Source organism: Emys orbicularis, chromosome 4 (genome assembly GCF_028017835.1).
Source record: "Emys orbicularis isolate rEmyOrb1 chromosome 4, rEmyOrb1.hap1, whole genome shotgun sequence".
Lineage (NCBI taxonomy): Eukaryota > Metazoa > Chordata > Testudines > Emydidae > Emys > Emys orbicularis.
Window position 1 is genome coordinate 100,949,153 of NC_088686.1, and position 18,317 is coordinate 100,967,469.

General features: G+C 42.1%; 1 protein-coding gene and 1 long non-coding RNA gene across 3 annotated transcripts in view; one reads left to right on the plus strand and one right to left on the minus strand.

Annotated features, from left to right (window-relative positions):
• LOC135878755 (uncharacterized) overlaps positions 1–16,232 on the plus strand; it is a 56,293-nt gene extending 40,061 nt beyond the window's left edge. The window contains exons 2-7 of one of the 2 annotated variants that reach the window (XR_010561399.1): positions 6,598–6,758; positions 8,215–8,245; positions 12,222–12,339; positions 13,359–13,569; positions 13,677–13,794; positions 16,157–16,232. This is a non-coding gene — a long non-coding RNA (uncharacterized LOC135878755). The remainder of the gene's footprint in view (positions 1–6,597; positions 6,759–8,214; positions 8,246–12,221; positions 12,340–13,358; positions 13,570–13,676; positions 13,795–16,156) is intronic. The other variant, XR_010561400.1, reaches the window with a different exon arrangement.
• Positions 10,324–11,665, minus strand: ADM (adrenomedullin). The gene is made up of 3 exons (XM_065404535.1): positions 11,568–11,665; positions 11,152–11,292; positions 10,324–10,672 (listed from the first exon to the last, which is right to left on the minus strand). Exons 1-3 carry the CDS (start codon positions 11,663–11,665, stop codon positions 10,324–10,326), a joined length of 588 nt encoding a protein of 195 aa, XP_065260607.1.
• Positions 16,233–18,317: the final 2,085 nt, after the last annotated feature.

Sequence of the window (18,317 nt, forward strand, 5' to 3'; positions counted from 1 at the left end):
AGGAGGGAAGCAATAGATGTGATATATCTTGATTTTAGTGATGCTTTTGACACAGTCCCACATAGCATTCTCATAGGTAAACTAGAGAAATGTAGTCTAGATTAAAGTACTTTAAATGGGTTGGATGCAAAACTGGTTGCAAGCCTGTACTCAAACTGAGTTATCAGTGGTTAACCTTCAAACTGGGAGAGCATCTCTCCTGGGTCCAGTACTAGCCAGTATTTTCATTAATGACTTGGATAATGGAGTGGAGAGTATGCTTATAAAATGTGCAGTTGACACCAAGATGGAAGGGGTTGCAAGCAATTTGATGGACTGGATTAGAATTCAAAATTATCTTGACAAAGTGAAGAATTGGTCTGAATTCAACAAGATAAAATTCTGTAAAGATAAGTGCAAAGTACTACACCTAGGAAGGAAAAATCAAATGGAAGACTACGAAATGAGGAATAACTGGCAAGGCAGTAGTATTGCTGAAAATGATCTGGGTTTTATAGTGGATCACAAATTGAATACGTGTCACCATTAAGGTGCAGTTGTGAAAAAGGCTAATATCATTCTGGGGTCTATCAACAGGGTTGTCATATGCAAGACATGAGAGGTAATAGTTCCACTCTACTTGGAATAGGTAAGGCCTCAGCTGTAGTGCTGTGTCCAGTTCTGGGCTTCATATGTTAAGAAAGATGTGGACAAACTGTAGAGAGTCCAGAGGAAAGCAATAAACATTATAAAGGGTTTAGAAAACCTAACCTATGAGGAAAGGTTAAAAAAATATGCCTGTTTAGTCTTGAAAAAAGAAGACTGAGGGGCAACCTGAAAACAGACTTCAAATATGTTAAGGGCTGCTATAAAGAGGATAGGGTGATCAGTTGTTCTCCATGTCCATTAAAGGTAGACAAGAAGTAATCAGCTTATTTTCTGCAGCAAGGGAGATTTAGGTTACATATTAGGAAAAACTTTCAACTATAAGAATAGTTAAACATTGAAATAGGCTTCCAAGGGAGGTTGTGGAATCCCCAGCATTGGAGATTTTTAAGAACAGGTTAGACAAACACCTGTCAGGAATAGTCTAGGTTCACTTGGTCCTGCCTCAGTGCAGGAGACTGGAATAGACAACCTCTCAAGATCACTTCCAGCCCTATAGATCTATTATTCTATTGCATTTAGTTATAGTTGGGTTGTGTATAAGAGTAAGAATAAATTTGAATAAGTATGTTAAAAAGAATAACCTTTAATGACCATTTCAACCCAATAAAAAATTTATTTATAGAACATACTCCCTTCACCCTTTCCAGATAGTGGAAAACATCACCCTGACATTACAGAGGCTACTAACAGGCACCTATATACTACTGAGATAACACCTATATACTACTGCATTGGTAATGCCTTAGATAGATAATTCTACCCCATTATATTGTTCTGATTCCTGCTTTTGTGTAACTTGTCATCCATGTGAAAAGGCATGCAAACTTTCTTGTGGCTGCCATTAATGTTATTCCATTCATAGATGCAAAATAAGAAAATACATGGACTTGCAGTCATCAATACTCTAGCCCCTTCCCTCATAAACCAAATATATCACTCTCAGAACATGCATAGGAGACAGATTCGTCATGGCAACGGTGGCCCTTTTTATGACATATAGCTAGTGAAACTGAGGCTTGGGAATACCCCTGGCACAAAGAGGCACCCTGGGTGTCTCAGAGTTCCATGCTGCCTTTCTTTTAGCCCCATGTATAGGATGTGGGCCAGAAGAATGAGGCAAGTATGACCAGAGAGCCCATGGGGACTGTTGCAGCCAAGTGTAAGCTGTGAGGTTGCTCTAATCTTCACTAGGGGCAGAGTAGTTCTCCCCCATCTCACCCCACCCAGCCCCAGAATATGGAAAGATGTTGTAAAGCCCCTTCTGCTCTTATACTGAGTGGAGTTCAGAAGGAATGGAGAATTGGATCCCCTGCCTTAAACAGTCTTGAATAACCAGTCTAGTCCAGATTCAGAATTCTCTTCTAAGGCTAGGTCTACACTACCCGCCTGAATCAGCGGGTAGAAATCGACCTCTCGGGGATCGATTGATCGCGTCCCGTTGGGACGCGACAATCGATCCCCGAATCGACGCTCTTACTCCACCAGCGAAGGTGGGAGTAAGCGCCATCGACAGGAAGCCGCAGAGGTCGTTTTTGCCACCGTCCATACAGCGGGGTAAGTCGGCTGCGATACGTCGAATTCAGCTACGCGAATAGCGTAGCTGAATTTGCGTATCTTAAATCGACCCCCACCCCCCCGTAGTGAAGACGTAGCCTAAATTCAGGTGTCCCTGGGGGCAGTAGCAGCACTGTGTCAAATCCAGGAATAATTTTAAATTGGGAGTTAGTTTTTTCTTCAGTAGACAGCAGGTGGCAGCAAGGTTTTAAAGATGCACCACATTGTTAAAAGAAGAAAAATCCTTTCTTCTGTGAGTTCTAACAACATTCCTTGGAAAAACTGTATAATTTGTTTCTAACAGTCTTGCAGTGTGGGGAACATAATAAATCATTCTTTGTTGCCCTTGTGTACTTGTAATATAAGTTATTTCCTGCGTTGCTAGGAGATAGTGCAATCAGACTGGGGCAAGATGATATGACTTGTCACTCCCAAATACCATTGTTTCTGTAGGATTCAGTCTATTGTGTAAATATATTGTAGGCACTTTGATAAGCACTTGTTTTTTATTATTAATCAGATCATTACCTTTATACAAATATTACCCTCAGTACTAGCACGGGGTTGTGCACGTGCTCAGATCGATCCCAAGAGTTCTGACTCCCAGGCCCTGCTTTAACCACTAGAAAAGCCTCTTTCCTCCTTATTTGAGTTGTTTGCCTGGATACAGCCTTGGGTCTAGGGCTTCAAAGTGGGTGCTTAGATTAAAAAAAGAGAAGGGGCAGTATGCCTAAAAGAAATGCCATAGAAAAAGAAGTCAAAAACTCACTTCATGAAATACGTAGTGATGGGCTGGTTCTGGACAGCACCACTGGAAGCTGCAGAGACTTGGTGCCTTCTGTTCAAAAGCCACTGAACGCTTAACATTTCACTTCACATACGGGTGTTTCTAAGGGTATGTCTACACTACAGGATTAATCTGAATTTATATAATTCGAATTTAGGAAACCGATTTTATAAATTCGAATGTATTCGGCCACACTAGGCACCATTAATTCGGTGGTGTGCGTCCAAGCTACCGTAGTAGCATCGATTTCCAGAGCGTTGCATTGTGGGTAGCCAATAACATCTAATTGCCAATAACGTCGAATTGCGGCCACACTAACCTTAATTCGGATTAACAATACCGATTTTGACGCTACTCCTCTCGTCGAGGAGGAGTACAGAAATCGAATTAAAGGGCTCTTTAATTCGAATTAAATGGCTTCGTTGTGTGGACGGGTCAAGCGTTAATTCGAATTAAAGCAGCTAAATCCGAATTAAAGTCGTAGTGTAGACCAGGCCTTACAGGCCTAGGGTTGCCAACAGCAGTGCCTCCATTTAACCCTCTATAATTATAGTGCAGGAGCAGCAGTGATCATACATTAAGGACCCCATCATGGATTCAATCCCAGGCTTTGGATCAAAGTCACTTCCTTTTGAGAGAGTAATTGTCCATCATTTCCAGTTATTAGCAACTCCTTTAGTTTTCAGAAACAACTCTTTACATGGAAAACACATGAAGCAACAGGACTTACACTGCTGGGGAAGATTGTGGTAGAGAGTAAAACTGATTATGTACTCTTCCACTGTAAAGATAGCCTTATAAATAATCTTCAAGAGTCCAGGGACCCCATATTTTCTCCATTGAAGTCAATGGAAGTTTTGTCATTAACTTAAGTAGGGACAGGTTCAGGCCCCAGATTTGATAGGGAGATTCATATTCAGTTTATCATATTACCATCCCCATCTCCTGTAAATTCTGCTGCCCATACATAGTTAATCAGGGGGACACAATGATCATATTCTGTTACATGTGTTTTATTTTATCTGTTATCAAAGGGACAGACTATGAATGTACATCTCATCCTATATAAAGAGCAGTGCATAGTTGCACTGCCCCAGGAGCAGCCCAGGACAAGGAATGACGACTCAGAAAGCCACCGATACTTCACTGGTTCCTGGGAGAATAATTGGCTTTACAGGGTGCAGATGTCTTCCTCCTCCAGCATGCTGTTCACCTAGGCTCCACCCAGTCTCTGGCCCTCTGCAGTCACATGAGCGGTGGGGAGAGAAAGGGGGATAGTGGCCCCTCAGAGCCTACTGTCTGCTTTCCCCCAGTACAAAGAAGCAACGCAACTAGGCTATTTAAGAGGATGGGGAGAGCTCTGACAACCCCTTGTCCAACTGCACAGTAGTGTTAGGGCCAGTTCCAAACTGGGCCCAAGTTAGTTTTAAAATTTCTAGGCACCATGGTGAGTTCAGTTACAATAAACCTATTATTAAAAAGATAATAATAATTGTTTTATTAACCTAGCCAGAGCATAAACTAACAGATAAAATCCCTCTTGTTTTTTCTCTTCTTCCCAGTTATACTAACAGTCATCAAAGAGTAAGACCCAGCCACATGTTTTTTAACCATCTTAGGAAAACGTTAAGAAAAAAATACACTTTTTAAATACAATTGCTGAAAAAGTTATATGCATTTTGCAAACTGGCAGCTTTGGGAAGCAATACTGAATTTGCTAACTGCAGTGAAAATGGGGGGGGGAAGTATTCACATTTCAAACATATTTGGTGACATTTCTGGAGTTTTAGTGTGAAATATGTGTGTGTGGGGGAGGAAAGTCAAGCAATTTTGTCAGTATCTAATCATAAGGATAATCTTTTTTACACTAGTAGTATCTCTTTATAAACTGTTCAAAACGCTTGACGCTCATAGTGTTACCGAATGATGTAGAGTGTATTAAAAGGTCCTTTACGTAACAAAGGTCTTCACCTCATGAACAAACTATGTTCTTTTTCCTCACCGCAGGATATATGACTCTGTTCCAAGGAGCTATGTGTTTAAAAGTTCAAAACTTCAAAGCTAAGACAAATTATTTGGTGAAATAAATAGTTCTTTTAAAATATTTTGGTAATAAAAGCAACCTGTAAACCATTTGAACATAATAAACAAAGTCCATTAGACTTAATTGTTTTTTGTTATTAGCTGCATTCATCCCTGTTGGAATTTATTTTTCTCTTGATGCATGTGTGCTCTGCACTACTTAATTATGATGTTAGATCATATAAAATGCTGTATTGACCGCACAAGGGAAATATTTGGACAGTTGTCTGGAGTTGCCATTATTGGCTTTAATTATGATCTTCTGTCTTTTGAGTACTGAATGAGCCAGAAAATTCTACATATGTGCCAAAATATTCATTAGTATTCCCTTCTCTGTCATTGTTCTTGAAGAAAAAGTTATTTCTGGCATCATGTTGCAGTTCTTATTAGTGGAGACTTAGATGCTTCACAGATTTTTGTGATCATCAGTTTGAGAATATACCTCTGGGTATAATTTATATGTACAGGTGCTTTAATAATCATCTGGTAAAAGTAAAAACACTCTTTGATCTCCTTCTGTTATATGTGAATTATGAATACCTTTTAGCTCTCCAAGTGACATAGCTTCTAGAACTATGTTTATATGCTACCTTGCTGGAGAGACAAATACAACTGAAAGCCTTTCTCCCAGGGTAGAAGTGATGCTCTGAGTTTTTATGGGTAATGCACTGGGATATCACCATTTTGCAGGCCCCTAAAGCAGTAATAATGCAACCTCAAAAATGTTCTTTTTTGAAATAAATGTAGGTAGGTAATAAAAACAAGCTAGAACAATTTGGTGTTCTTTGTCTTTGCCATATTACCCTCTCTGGAGTAGCCAGATAGCATAATGAATGTAACAGCTCTGAAAGGAGATCCCATGAATGAAAGCAGCAATTTCCTGACACATCACCACTCAGATTCTGTTCAGAAAGGTGATCACTTTTTTGGCATACCTTCTTGGAATGGCTGGTGGGTAAGGATGACCTCATATTCCAATACATAGTTCCAATCACAAAAATAATTTTGAACTTAGGCCCTTGTCTATATGGAACTTGTAACAGTGTTTTAAGCTGCCTCTGCAGTGCTGGCCTACCAGGCTCCACACTGTCCCCTGAAATTGATACTTGAGGCTCCATGTAAACAGATGCAGCTGATTTTGGAGACATGTGATGGCATCTTTCACTTGTCACCTATCACACTGGACCACATGCTGCCCTTGATCTTTGCACACAACTCTTATTGAGTTTCTGGCACTTTATGTACCATCTCACCTTCTTGGGGCAGATGGTTTGGGAGCAAGTCAGAGCCTGTGACTTGTACAGGAAGATCTGGCTTGTGTGTTTGCATCTGCAGCCTAAGGGTTTATAATACTCTCATTTGATCTTTAGGAGGATCACAGAACTGATCTCCTAGACAGAGCTTTAAAGCCTTTGTATTGCTCTGAGCTTTTGGCCTAGCCTTTGAATTGGTGTAAGTTGGTATCTGATTGGTTTTACTGTTATTTGTACCTGATATTTTAATGTATGGCCTGTATTTGTGCCTAGAATGTCCATGGTGGAGAAGAGCCTTAAACACCCAGTCACGCCCTCTACGTCAACAGGCAGAGAGGACCCTAGCTGGCTTGATCTTGCCAAGGGAGGGGTGCAAAAAAGTAGAGGAGGACAGAGTGCTACCTTCACAGCTTTAGCCCCTGCAAAACCACTCGGTGAGCTATGGGTATCCAATTCTGTGGTATTTTGGGAGATGGACCGTGGGGCAGAAGGGAAAGAAGTTGCTAGTGCCCTTGGCTTTTTCATCTACCCTTATCCCACAGAGGTAGCAGACAGCAGCACCATCATCTTGAGTTCTTTCCATGCAACCGCAACCTTGTCTCACCACTTCCCCACATCCTCAGAGAAGGGGTTATGGTAGGTTGAGGATCTTATTAGGAAGGCAGCTCCCCTTCCTTGCAAATCTCTAAAATCAGTGGAGTTAGGAAGCTACACCCGGCCCCTTCCACACATGCACCCCACATCCTTCCCACCTGAGAGGATAATCAATTGGGAACTCCAAACAGTGATTGTTATGGATGTCAGGCCCCTCCATTTTCTCTCATAAAATGAAATATTCCAATCCATTATTATTATATATGGCAGGCATCAGCTACCCTTAACATGACCTGTTTCCTTCCCTCTACCACCTAAAATTAGTTCCATGGCCCCAAGGAGCTTTACAGAAGAGCTCTATTTGCTTCAGAAATCCAAACTACCCTGGCTGGAAGTGGGGAGCCAAGCTTAATATTCAATTTTAATATTTCTATGACAGTAGTGCCTACATGCCTCAATCAGTTCATGGACCCCGATGCTAGGCACTGAACAAAGTCATATCGTAAATGTCTTTGCCCCGAAGAGTTTACTGGGGTTACATCCCTTTTCCCTCTCACCCAATGAACAACACCTGTTCTCTTGCAAAGGGCATTCCAACATCTTCTGGCATGTAGAGTTCAGCAATATTTCTCTTTACACATAATAGACCCCCTTCTTTTCAAAAAGTAATAGAGAAGAAAAACAGATTACTTTTCTTTAAATGTTTAATCCTTACTGTGGTACCGTCCTATTACATGTATAGGCCTTTGCTGCTCCCTTCAGCTGCAGCAGGTGGCACTCTTGATCCTTTTAAGTTGAAGCCTATTTATTAAACTCCTAGGAGATCAAAACAGTGCCATGCCACCTAGCACCAGTTTGCTGGCTTCAGTCATGCCCAAGTAGCCCATGGATCTTGCAGGTCTCCGCTTTGGTATTTCCCTGCAGAGAAATATAGAAAGTATCCCCTTTTAAACAAGGAACTGGTTTTTTGGCAATAGATGTGGAAAAAAACCACAATAAAACAGGTAGCTGGAATGTGCATACTGTAGATTATTATCCACTAAAGCAAACACAGAACCTGTCACCTCTTATAGCCTCACATTACCACTTTGGGGTCACGTAGGGTGCACAGTTATGTAACTGCAGACAGTGCCTTCCATAAATCATTGCTCCCCACAGAAGGAGAATATGGGCAATATACTAGCCCTTCTGAAGTCAGTCTGAGTTGTTCAGTTGACTTCAGTGGCACTAGGATTTCATCCTTTGTATTTTCTTTCTTTATAACACCCTACTTTTTTGTTTGTTTTTTGACTACAGAAGCCAGCCTTATTTCAAGATCTTGATATAGGTAATTGTTTTTTACAGTTGCTACTTGCTGGCTTTGTAGTTGGCAGCTACCAGCTGAAATGTGCACATAAGACAACTCATTTCTGTGGGAAATGAAAGCCTGATCAGCATATAAGGGATAATGTTTTAGGTATGTGCTTGAAAAATGTTATTTTCACCCATCCTCTCTCTGCTTTCCACAAAATCTGGATCAGAAAGGCCAGCAGCAGGAATGGGAAAACTCTCTTGTAAATTTTACTTGCCACCTGTTTGGTACATATACGTAAGTGCCAGTTTGTAAAAATCAAAACCTAAACCAAAAAACTAGCTGTATAAATCCCCACAGCTCTAGACTATAGGAGTCTTAGTTGAGAATTTTTTTAGGGAAGTGGTTAACACTAAATGCCTCTCTAAAATGTGCCTATTAAAACTTGTGGGTACACAAATCAACACAAGAAGATGATGCACACAACTGCAAGTTTTGTTCAAACAGCTGGGGGCATCTCCAGCTTTTGCAGATTCCTTGTAGAGGTAGCTCTGATAAAGGAGACACTAATTGTTTCCCCCCCCCCTTAAAAATGATACCCCCTGTAAAGTCTATGAAAGCAATGGCATGTTTCAAGCGGGTGGGGTTCCACCTTCTTGGGTGATTGAATGCACTTAATCTATGCCTGAGGAGTTGAACTTCAGAGCATTGGTAATGGGCACCATTAGATGGTGCTGTAGCTCCATTAACAAACTCCATAGGATCTCGAATTTGTTTTCTGGTCCGTGGTTTTGGGAATTTTTAAGTAACGCTAAGATGTCCTGCCCACATTGATCCGGTCGGCGTCTAACTTTAACCTGAACTGTGGCCCAGGAAATCCTTCACCATAAGTAACCTTGTAAACTGCCATGACCATTTTTTGGAACAGGCTCCCTCAATAAATCTATTACTTTGTTGTGCAATGTTGGAACTTTGCGGTTGTTTCTTTGATTAATGATGGCAAAAAATAAACTTGCACGATCAATCCCGCCTGTGAGACATTTCAGCCCGGGTTGAATCATGTGCTTAGGAAAGGCCTTGGAGCCTTCTGAATAGCCCTGCTCCAGATTTTAAAGCGCAGGTTATGCTTTTATTGCTAGAGGCTTTTCGTCGCTGCTTTGGCTGCTAACAAACTGCCTGTGATTAATGGCTTGATAGCCCTGTTATTGCACTGGCGTAGTGCCGTGTCAAGTATTAGTTACGATCGGAGAGAACAGGGTCAGAAATGACTAATTTTGATCTTGTCTACCCTCTCCAGAGACACCATAACAGCACTGTTTTATGTAATAGTGTTTATTTTATTTCACACGTTACCCATGGAGAATAGCGGATACATTCTCTACATCTGTCACCAGTCCAGAATGCAAGATAAAAGACTCAGAGAAAGTTAAACACCAAGATTTTACATTCACGCTATGAAAAATAGAGGGAATACAATGCTTTTTAAAATGCCCTTATGCAAAAATAGATACCGTATAAAAATAACTCTTTTCAAAGATGCAAAGAGGACGGGAAACAGTAACATCTTAAATATTGATATTTATCTTATTATACACACACAGCACTTTTAATTAAACCACGTACAATTGCACTTTTCCTCTCTCTATTACATTCAAGTATAAGGCAGTCCCCGCAGGGACTAGTGAGTGTCCGATTCCCTGCCGGGTGCAGACAATGCAGAGGGTGCTTCCCCCAGCCCAGTGGCCAGGGCAGGCAGGGAGAATAAGTCCCCGTATGTCCGAGATCCAGGGTTCACACGACTTCACTTGGCAGCCCCGTGTGATGTGGCACCAGAGAGAAGAGAGCCAGCTGTGAGCGCTCCCCTCGCGCGCTCCAGACCCTTCCTAGGGGCGCTGCGCCGCTGGCGGGCACGGCCCGGCTGGTGCCGAGCGCCTCCGGGACCCGGCAGCCGCTGTAGCCCCAAGTCTGTGTGTTCAGTCCCAGGCCATGCGGGTGCGCGCCCTGCTCCGTCTCCGAGGCTGCCTGGCCCCACGGGCTCCCTGATGCTGAAGCGCCGGGGAAAGCCACCATCCGAGGTGGCGCCAGCTCGGTGCTTGGCTGCTCAGCTGCAGGTCTTAAGTCCAGAGAGAGGGGGCGCGGAGCTGCGCCTGCAGCCGGCCGGGCTGGCCTGGGGCTGCGGCGCTCGTGCTGTCCCGGCGGCTGGAGAGCAGGGTGAGCCACGGAGACTGCGTCCGGCTAGGGGCTGGCACCGAGCGCCGCCTGCGGCCGTATCCCAGGGGGCTGATCTTGCTCACGGGGGCAGCGCCGTCCTTGTCCTTGTCCGTCAGCTGATAGATCTGGTGGGCCAGCTGCTGGATCGTGCAGGTCCCGAACCTGCAGCCCAGCCGCATGGCCTGGAAGTGCGGGAAGCCGTTCATGCTCTGGCGGTAGCGCTTCACGCGGATGCGGGCATCCTCCGGGCTGCTGCAAGACACAGGGGAGAGGAAGAGGACGTGAGAAAGGAGCAATGGGGCTGCGGAGCAAGGGGACCCTCCTGGAGGAGGAAGGGGGCTCCAGGGCTGGGGGAAGCCAGGGGTTATCAGTGCGAATAGGGACGGGGAGGCTGGCCAGTGCTTGCAGTGGGTACAGAGGAAAGGCCATAGCCCAAAGCTTGCTGGCTGTGGGAGAAGGTGACCTCGCAGTCTGGTGGCTGATACTATTTCTGTGTATCCGGGACTCAAGTTCCCATTTATATTTGGCTTTCCACAGCAAACGTGCTAGGCTCCCGCCAGCTACAATGGGGGACGCCGGAGCTAGATCCCAAGAGGTTTTACGGTCCATAGGGGACCTCCCCCCGGCTGGGGACATCTAGGATTCAACCAGCCCGAACAAGGGAGACTGGAAACTTTCCACTGGCTTGCGCAAGGGCCCCGCTTGCAATACGTGTGTGGCCGCGAAGTTACCTGGGATGCGAGACTCGGGGATCCTCCTTCACGTCCTGTGACCGTATGAGAGGCTGCACGTCCGCAGCTGCCACTTGCCCGCTGAACGTGCCGGGAGGTATCGCGTCGCGCTTGGCGCGGCTCAGTGCCCATTTGGTCCATCTGAAAGGAGCAGCAAAGGGGGGGACGGGCTGTTAGCGCGAGCCCACAGTGGAGGAGCCAAACTAAGCACAGGCAAAGGGCTAAAGGTTCTGCCAGCGCAGGTTTCCCAAAGGGGTGTTGTAGGGCTTAGGCACCGTGCTATTCCCAGAGGAGTTTACACCTTCTGACCTAGGACCTTCTGACCTAGGACGGAGCGCGCCCGGACGGCTCGGACTATTAGCCATGTCTCAGAGCCATTCCTCAGCCTGGGCAGAGAAGCACATTTAGATACTTACTTTCTTTTGAAGTCTGAAGCGACGTCTAGCCGTGCAGCATGCACCCCAAGGAAGGTCACGGACCCGAGATAGAGGAGGGCTACGTGAACCAGTTTCATTCTGGCTGAAATCCTGGTGGAGGAAGACGAGAAGAAATGTCATCAGGGTATATTTAACATAGATGTTGTATTCGGTTACAGTGAACTCTACGCCTCGGGATGGTCCCCAGCCATTGGGGACTTGGTGTGTGTGCTAAACTAAGCGCTAATATTGGTTTAGCAAGTTATCGCAGAGTAAATAAGAGCCCCTCCAAAGTTTGCTTTTGTCAAACATTTTACTTGCTTACATGACTGAAGGCTAAAATTGTCAAAAATACCCCAATGGTAATGGGTGAAATTAGGATTTCATTCACTCACGCGATTAGAAAAAGCTTGCTACTCCGTTTTTAAAAGCATGCAACGAATTCCCTTACCAGACTATATGTAATTGCATTTGGTTTTAACCCTTGACAGCTCAGCTTTCTTAACTCGCATAGAAAGCTATGGTTTACATTGCACGTTTCAACGATACCAAGAGCCAGTGCAAACCCAGCAGCATAACTTCATGCATTTAAAAAAACAAACCAGATTTGGTAACTACTCGCCCCCACCCCCAGCTAATTCCTCTTTTTAAAAGATCCGTACCTGATGATGATGATAATCCACTGAGAAAAATCTTTGTATATTACCGATTCCAAGTAGCAGTTTCCCTCGGAGTCGCTCTGCCACGAGAAACCCTTCTCCCTGTCACTGAGGTAAGCACTGGCTATCCTGCACTCCACTTCACACTTTTATAGAGCAGCGCCGCTGGGGAGGGGGAGGAGCTTCGTATCACTGGTCTGACACTTTCTGCCCCCGACCCCCCGCCTGCCCCATGCACGTCTAGTATTAATCATACTGCTGCGATAAGCGTGGATTGGGGGCAACCAATACTAGGGCAAAAGTAAGAAGATTAGCAAAAAATATCCCGTACAAGCTTGTTGGCGTTGTGCTATTTATCAAAGGAATTTTTAGGTGTTGGTTCTTAGTCATTGCATGCTGCAACGTTCATTACAACTTACAATATCTGCTGTATTGATGAGTCTGTTTTATACTCGGAACACTCAATACCTATTGGTCTATGGAGTATAGATACAGTATATCATATATAGTTCCCTCATAGAATATAAACACTATAGATAGACATTTATAGATGTATTGTAGCTAGACCTGATCATACAAGTGCAGCAAGTAAAAAACTTTTTTAAAATTTATATTTGGAAAATGTGAAGTGCAATGGATAATTTTAATGAACAACAGGCTCTGTTACATAAGTAAGGAGATGAATACATCATCCAGCATTGGTATTTATTATACACCCTAGAGCATTTCTGTCTGTTGTTGATCGTTTTAATGTAAGCTGACATTTAGATATTGTTAAAACATTAAGTTTAGAACAAACATTTAAAGATTCAAAGGAAATTGTATTGATATGGAACTAGAGACACGGTCATCTAAAATACTAAAATCTATAGACTTTTTTTAAAAATGCAAGGGGAAAAGTTTTCATGGGCCGTTTTAGCCCTGATCCTGCAAACACTTAAACATATGCTTAACTTTAGTCAGGATAGTAAAGTTAAGCACGTGCGTGTTTGCCGGATCGGGGCCTTTGTCAGTATTCACCATAGCCAATAAAATATAGCTTTGTTCTACAATGGTGTGACATCTCTACTATGAACATTTCAGACGTTTGGGTTTCCTTTTCTCTCTCTTCCCCTCGGATTCTTTTTACTAGAGAACATTTTTACTCTGTACCAGAATGAACCAGACTTATCCGCTGTTGCAATGCAGATTATTTAGCCTCGCATTGACATTTTTCCAGAAGATCCCCTGGTGTTTCTTGCTGCCTTTGCCGTTGAGAAATATTGAAGGATAAAAACTGGATTCAGACTCCCGAGACATTTAATTCACAATCCTGCCAAGAGAAACATTATTTAGGAAATCAGGTGTGTATACGTGTGTGATGCTGTCTTTTTTGGTAAATTTGGCGTGTGTGTCACCCTTGGAAAGGTATGTGTATGAAGATGATAGAGACTTTCCTCTGACTCCACAGATGACTCAATCTAAGGTGATCCCTCCCTTGCCAGCAGCGTCCAGAAGCATTCCCGTCTCACAGCAACCCCAGTGTACACACCTACTTTGGGATAGATTGCTAGGCTGGTGGCAATAAGGTAGGTGGTTGGGGTGTGGTGGGGCGTTGCAGGTGAATTACAGAGATGCATTCTCCGGGTTAACTATTCTCCCTGAAATTGCGGCTGCTACCGTGGAGGCAGACAGGGCGGTCACTTCCAAACACACATTGTCCTTCTCCAGAAAAAGTGGGACGTTTCCACGTTGCGATTTTAATACAACTTCAGGGCTTAATCCTGCAAACATTTAGGAATCTGTGTAGCTTTACTGAGTAGTTCCATTTCCTTTCATACATAGTGTGTCCCAAAACAGAGTTAAATAATGCAATAGTGACAGTTAAAGGATCAGCGGAGGGAGGGAACAGTTAAGAAGTAGATGAGGGAGAAAAGGAATTAAATGAACATATCACTAATATATAATTTTTAAAAAATAATCTTTCACGGGATTTATTTTATAGACAAAACCTAGAGTAAACAGTTGACAAATTAACATACACTCAAATGATCATTTACGCAACTAAAGCTCAAGTGACTACTAACCATCTGTTTAAAACCTTCCTTAATCAGCAAAAATACATGATGAAGCTGACCCTACTTTTTCTGAGAAGGCAGGATTTAATGTAATGGGCATTGCTTTGTTTTCATATTATTATAATCCTCTGCAGTTCCAGTAAGAATACATTTCCTCAAATGTGAAAAATTCCTAATTAAAATAGCTAATTAAAAATTATTGGCTAAAAGAGAAATTCCATTCTTTATACTTTTCGAAAATATAATACAGGAAGAGTCCTACATGGATTTAAGATTTGTCATAAACCACTCACGGCTTTGTGTCACTTAACAGTGACATGCTTAAAAGTTTGTTCATTACAAACACCATTTCAGTGATATATAAATCATTTTAACCTAACATGAGATTGAAACTTGTCACTCAATTTATCAACCTGCTGGTGTAGTTTCTGAAAAGGGCTGGGACAGGTAAAGCTGATTTTAGGTCTAACATGAAAACATTGCTTTCTGGATTCAGATGCTTGTTGTCCTAAACACATAAACACACAGAGAGTTTAAAAATGAGCTATAAACACTGAGTTTCTACATGGGGTAATATTGCCTCTTTTATTTTGAAAATTATTTCTCAAACAGTCAAGTTATTTACACTTCAAAAAAGAGACACAGGATGTTCCTTGTATTATTCATCATATATTTTTGAGGCAACATAATTAAGTACAATGGAAAATATTTCTCCTATGAGATGTCCATTCTCCCATAGCTACTAACTCCCATTATTTGGGAAACTCACTGGTCTGGAGGAAGGAGTGTTAGGCTAGATGTTACAATGTATGCATTTTTAATCTGTTACTGACTTGCTGTTGACCTTGGGCAAGTCACTTCAACCTCTCTGTATTTCAGTTTTCCCATATATAAAATTGGATTGTACCTTCTTTGTAGGGAGATAGTGAGGATTAGTTAGTGTTTGTACAGCACTTTGAATAGGCAAAGTGCTAAGTATTATTGCTGCCATGAGAGTTTCTCTAAAATCTCTGTGCATCAGTGGGAAAATAGATCCATATGACTTATGCAAGAAAATATTTCCTTAAAATCAGTGAGAGATTTTCTTGTGCAAGGAGTATGGAATTTGACCCTTAAGTATGGACTGATATTAATTTAATGACATTTATATGCAATTTACTTTGTCACACTACATATTATAGTGAATCTGAAGTTGGACTAAATATATGAATGTAAGTATTTTACAATATGTAGTGTGTAAAATCTCAGCCAAAGTCAAACTGCTGAACTCTTGCTTTTAGTTTTATTGCTTTTCAGTTAATCTGGGCCAACATATTCTAAAGTGATTAGTGATATTAGGTGCCTTGATTTTTGGGTGCCCAACAAGAGATGCCTTAATGGCATCTGATTTCCAGAAAGTGGTGAGAATCCAAAAATTGAGGCACCCAAAAATCCCTGGACACTTTTGAAAATCTAGGCTCTGGGACTTGTCCATAGTCATCACTTTGAATGTTCCATCTACAAGATAAGTTCACTCAATGTTCTGAGAGCTCTTTTTAATTTCCAGGCAGAACAGGACGAGTTCCTCTCCCTCTCTGGGAGGAAATGTGATCTCATTGTTGAGGCATTGGACAGGGATTCAGTAAATTTAGTTTCAATTCTCCACTGTAACATAGACTTCCTCTGTGACCTCAAGCAAGAGTCTCTCTCTCTCTGCCCCAGTCCTCATTTGTAAGATGGGGATACAGGGATGTACAGAGGATAACTCCATAAATATTTAGGAGATGGTCAGATACTATGATGATGGTGACCATACGGTACCCAAATAGGTAGTTTAGTTAAGAAGTGAATTAAAGTTAAGAAGTGCTTTTTCTTTTGCTTGACTGTTTTTAAGGCGTGCCACCCTGTGCTGTGATCCCACTAGATTTTACAAGCTAATCAAGATTTAGCTATGTCTGTTTGGATGGAAGAGGCAGGAATGGTGAGGTACTGTTGGTAGCAGTGCTGGTGAGACACTAGGTATATTTTTTTCTCCTAATTGCATACTGAATTAATATCCCAGCAAAGTCCTATGTAACATTGTCCTGCTAGAGATGCTCTCTCAAATGAAGTGCAAAAGTAGAGGGTCTGAGATTTGTTTTGATAAAATAATTCCATGGTACTTTTTGTAAAAGTAGAGATGTTAATCCTAAACTCCTGGTCAAATTCCAAATTAGGTAATTACATTCTGCCTATATGAACTCCTCCTGCAGTTTCAATTGTACAGAATATTATTCAGTCCCTGTTGTAAACTGCTCTGTACTCTTGCTGGGCACGGTCAAACAGTTGCTGTGTTTCACCCTAGTGTTGACTCTATTGATCCCACCTCACAGAGGTGCTGTGTGGCTTAATTAACAAATGCATAGCTTTTTGCTATTTCAGCAATGCTTTTCATCCAAAGATCTCAAAGTAGTAAAATTATACTATTTTAAAGACTTTTTACTCCTACATTTTCAAAGCAGCTCTTTAGGTTTCAGTAATTAAAATCTATGAGAACCATGCTGCCAAAAACCTGCATGCTGCTTTAAAAATGTATCCTTTAAACTTATTCTAGCTACTCTACTGCTCAGGGGGAACCAAACTAATCTAATCAGAACCCCTACAGCTCTTCTTTTTCTGTAAGCGAATATGCAATATATTAGATTAATCTTATGCTCTTGTCTTTTCTACTGAAGCTTACACTGCATTTTATTAAGCCTAAATCTTGCTACCTGATAATACTTTATGGGAACGTTGATTACATTAAGGGATTTGGGGGAGCTGCTGCCCTCTACTGGAAAGTAACAAGCAAAAGGATTTTAATGATCCATATAATTTGTGGTCCACCCCATCTATATTAGGAAAGTGTTGCTTCTAATTACACCTCTTCTGAATTTAGAGTGTAGTTATTCAGTATCTGAGATATGGACAATAATATTCCTATACAAAACACGTTTATTACTGTATTCCGTATCCTAACTTATGATGAGATGATGAGAAATAAATCCAGCTGTAACCTAACATTAGAACTAAACACTGATTCATAACACTTACTGCTACAGTTCTTACTATTGTGCTGTAAAATATGTCTGGGATATAAATGGTGGTTTTTTATCTTATTATACTATTTTTGGCATACACTCAACCAGTTAATCGAGCAATGTCTTGTCAGACACAGTACATATCACTGATCAGCATAATCTTTGCAGTGGCTGTTAGGCCAATTAGGCTTTGGCATAAGAGCAAAAGGTGTCAGTCCTATTTACACACTATAAATAGCAACCTGAAATCCTCCACTTAACTGTAAATGCGCTCTGCAGGATCTTGAAGAATAGCATTTTGCTAGGATATCACACAAATGGGTAAGTAGAAGACCAACAATATTAAATAAAAGAGATACTGCAAGTCTGCACTTGAGTCACAACAATCGTCTTCCAGATGAGGATTTTAAAGTGACACCAGCCTGTGATTTTCCCCCTCCTTGGGTGCCAGTGCCAAAGCTGTACTCCACATGGAGCCTAAATGTGGGAAGCAAAGTTGGAAAACCTGTTAATAAATATGTATGGAAAAAGATATCCAGGCACATCCAGATTTCAACTAATATGGTTACCGTATCTCATCACAGTATTTTAATAGCAATTTGGGCCAGAGGCAGCCTGCCTCTCTCTCTCTCACACATATCTTCTGCCCCAGATTTTCCTGCTGACATTATTGCCAGAGACAACTCAGTGCAAGCATAATAAGAGTCATAGATTTCAGAGTAGCAGCCGTGTTAGTCTGTATCCGCAAAAAGAACAGGAGTACTTGTGGCACCTTAGAGACTAACAAATTTATTAGAGCATAAGCTTTCGTGGGCTACAACCCACTTCTTCGGATGCATCCGAAGAAGTGGGTTGTAGCCCACGAAAGCTTATGCTCTAATAAATTTGTTAGTCTCTAAGGTGCCACAAGAGTCATAGAGTTACTACAAATAATTAAGGGACTTGGTGAATGCTGTGCCATGATAACTGCACTCCGTTTAGGAAAGCCTGCTTCCC

What these genes read in the sequence shown, in the direction of transcription:
- ADM (XM_065404535.1), bottom strand. Translation starts at nt 11,665, where the DNA reads ATGAAACTGGTTCACGTAGCCCTCCTCTATCTCGGGTCCGTGACCTTC. An exon ending in GCTTCAGACTTCAAAAGAAA is followed by an intron (nt 11,293 to 11,567) that starts GTAAGTATCTAA and finishes TGCTCCTTTCAG; the next exon opens with ATGGACCAAATGGGCACTGA. An exon ending in CCCCGAGTCTCGCATCCCAG is followed by an intron (nt 10,673 to 11,151) that starts GTAACTTCGCGG and finishes TGTGTCTTGCAG; the next exon opens with CAGCCCGGAGGATGCCCGCA.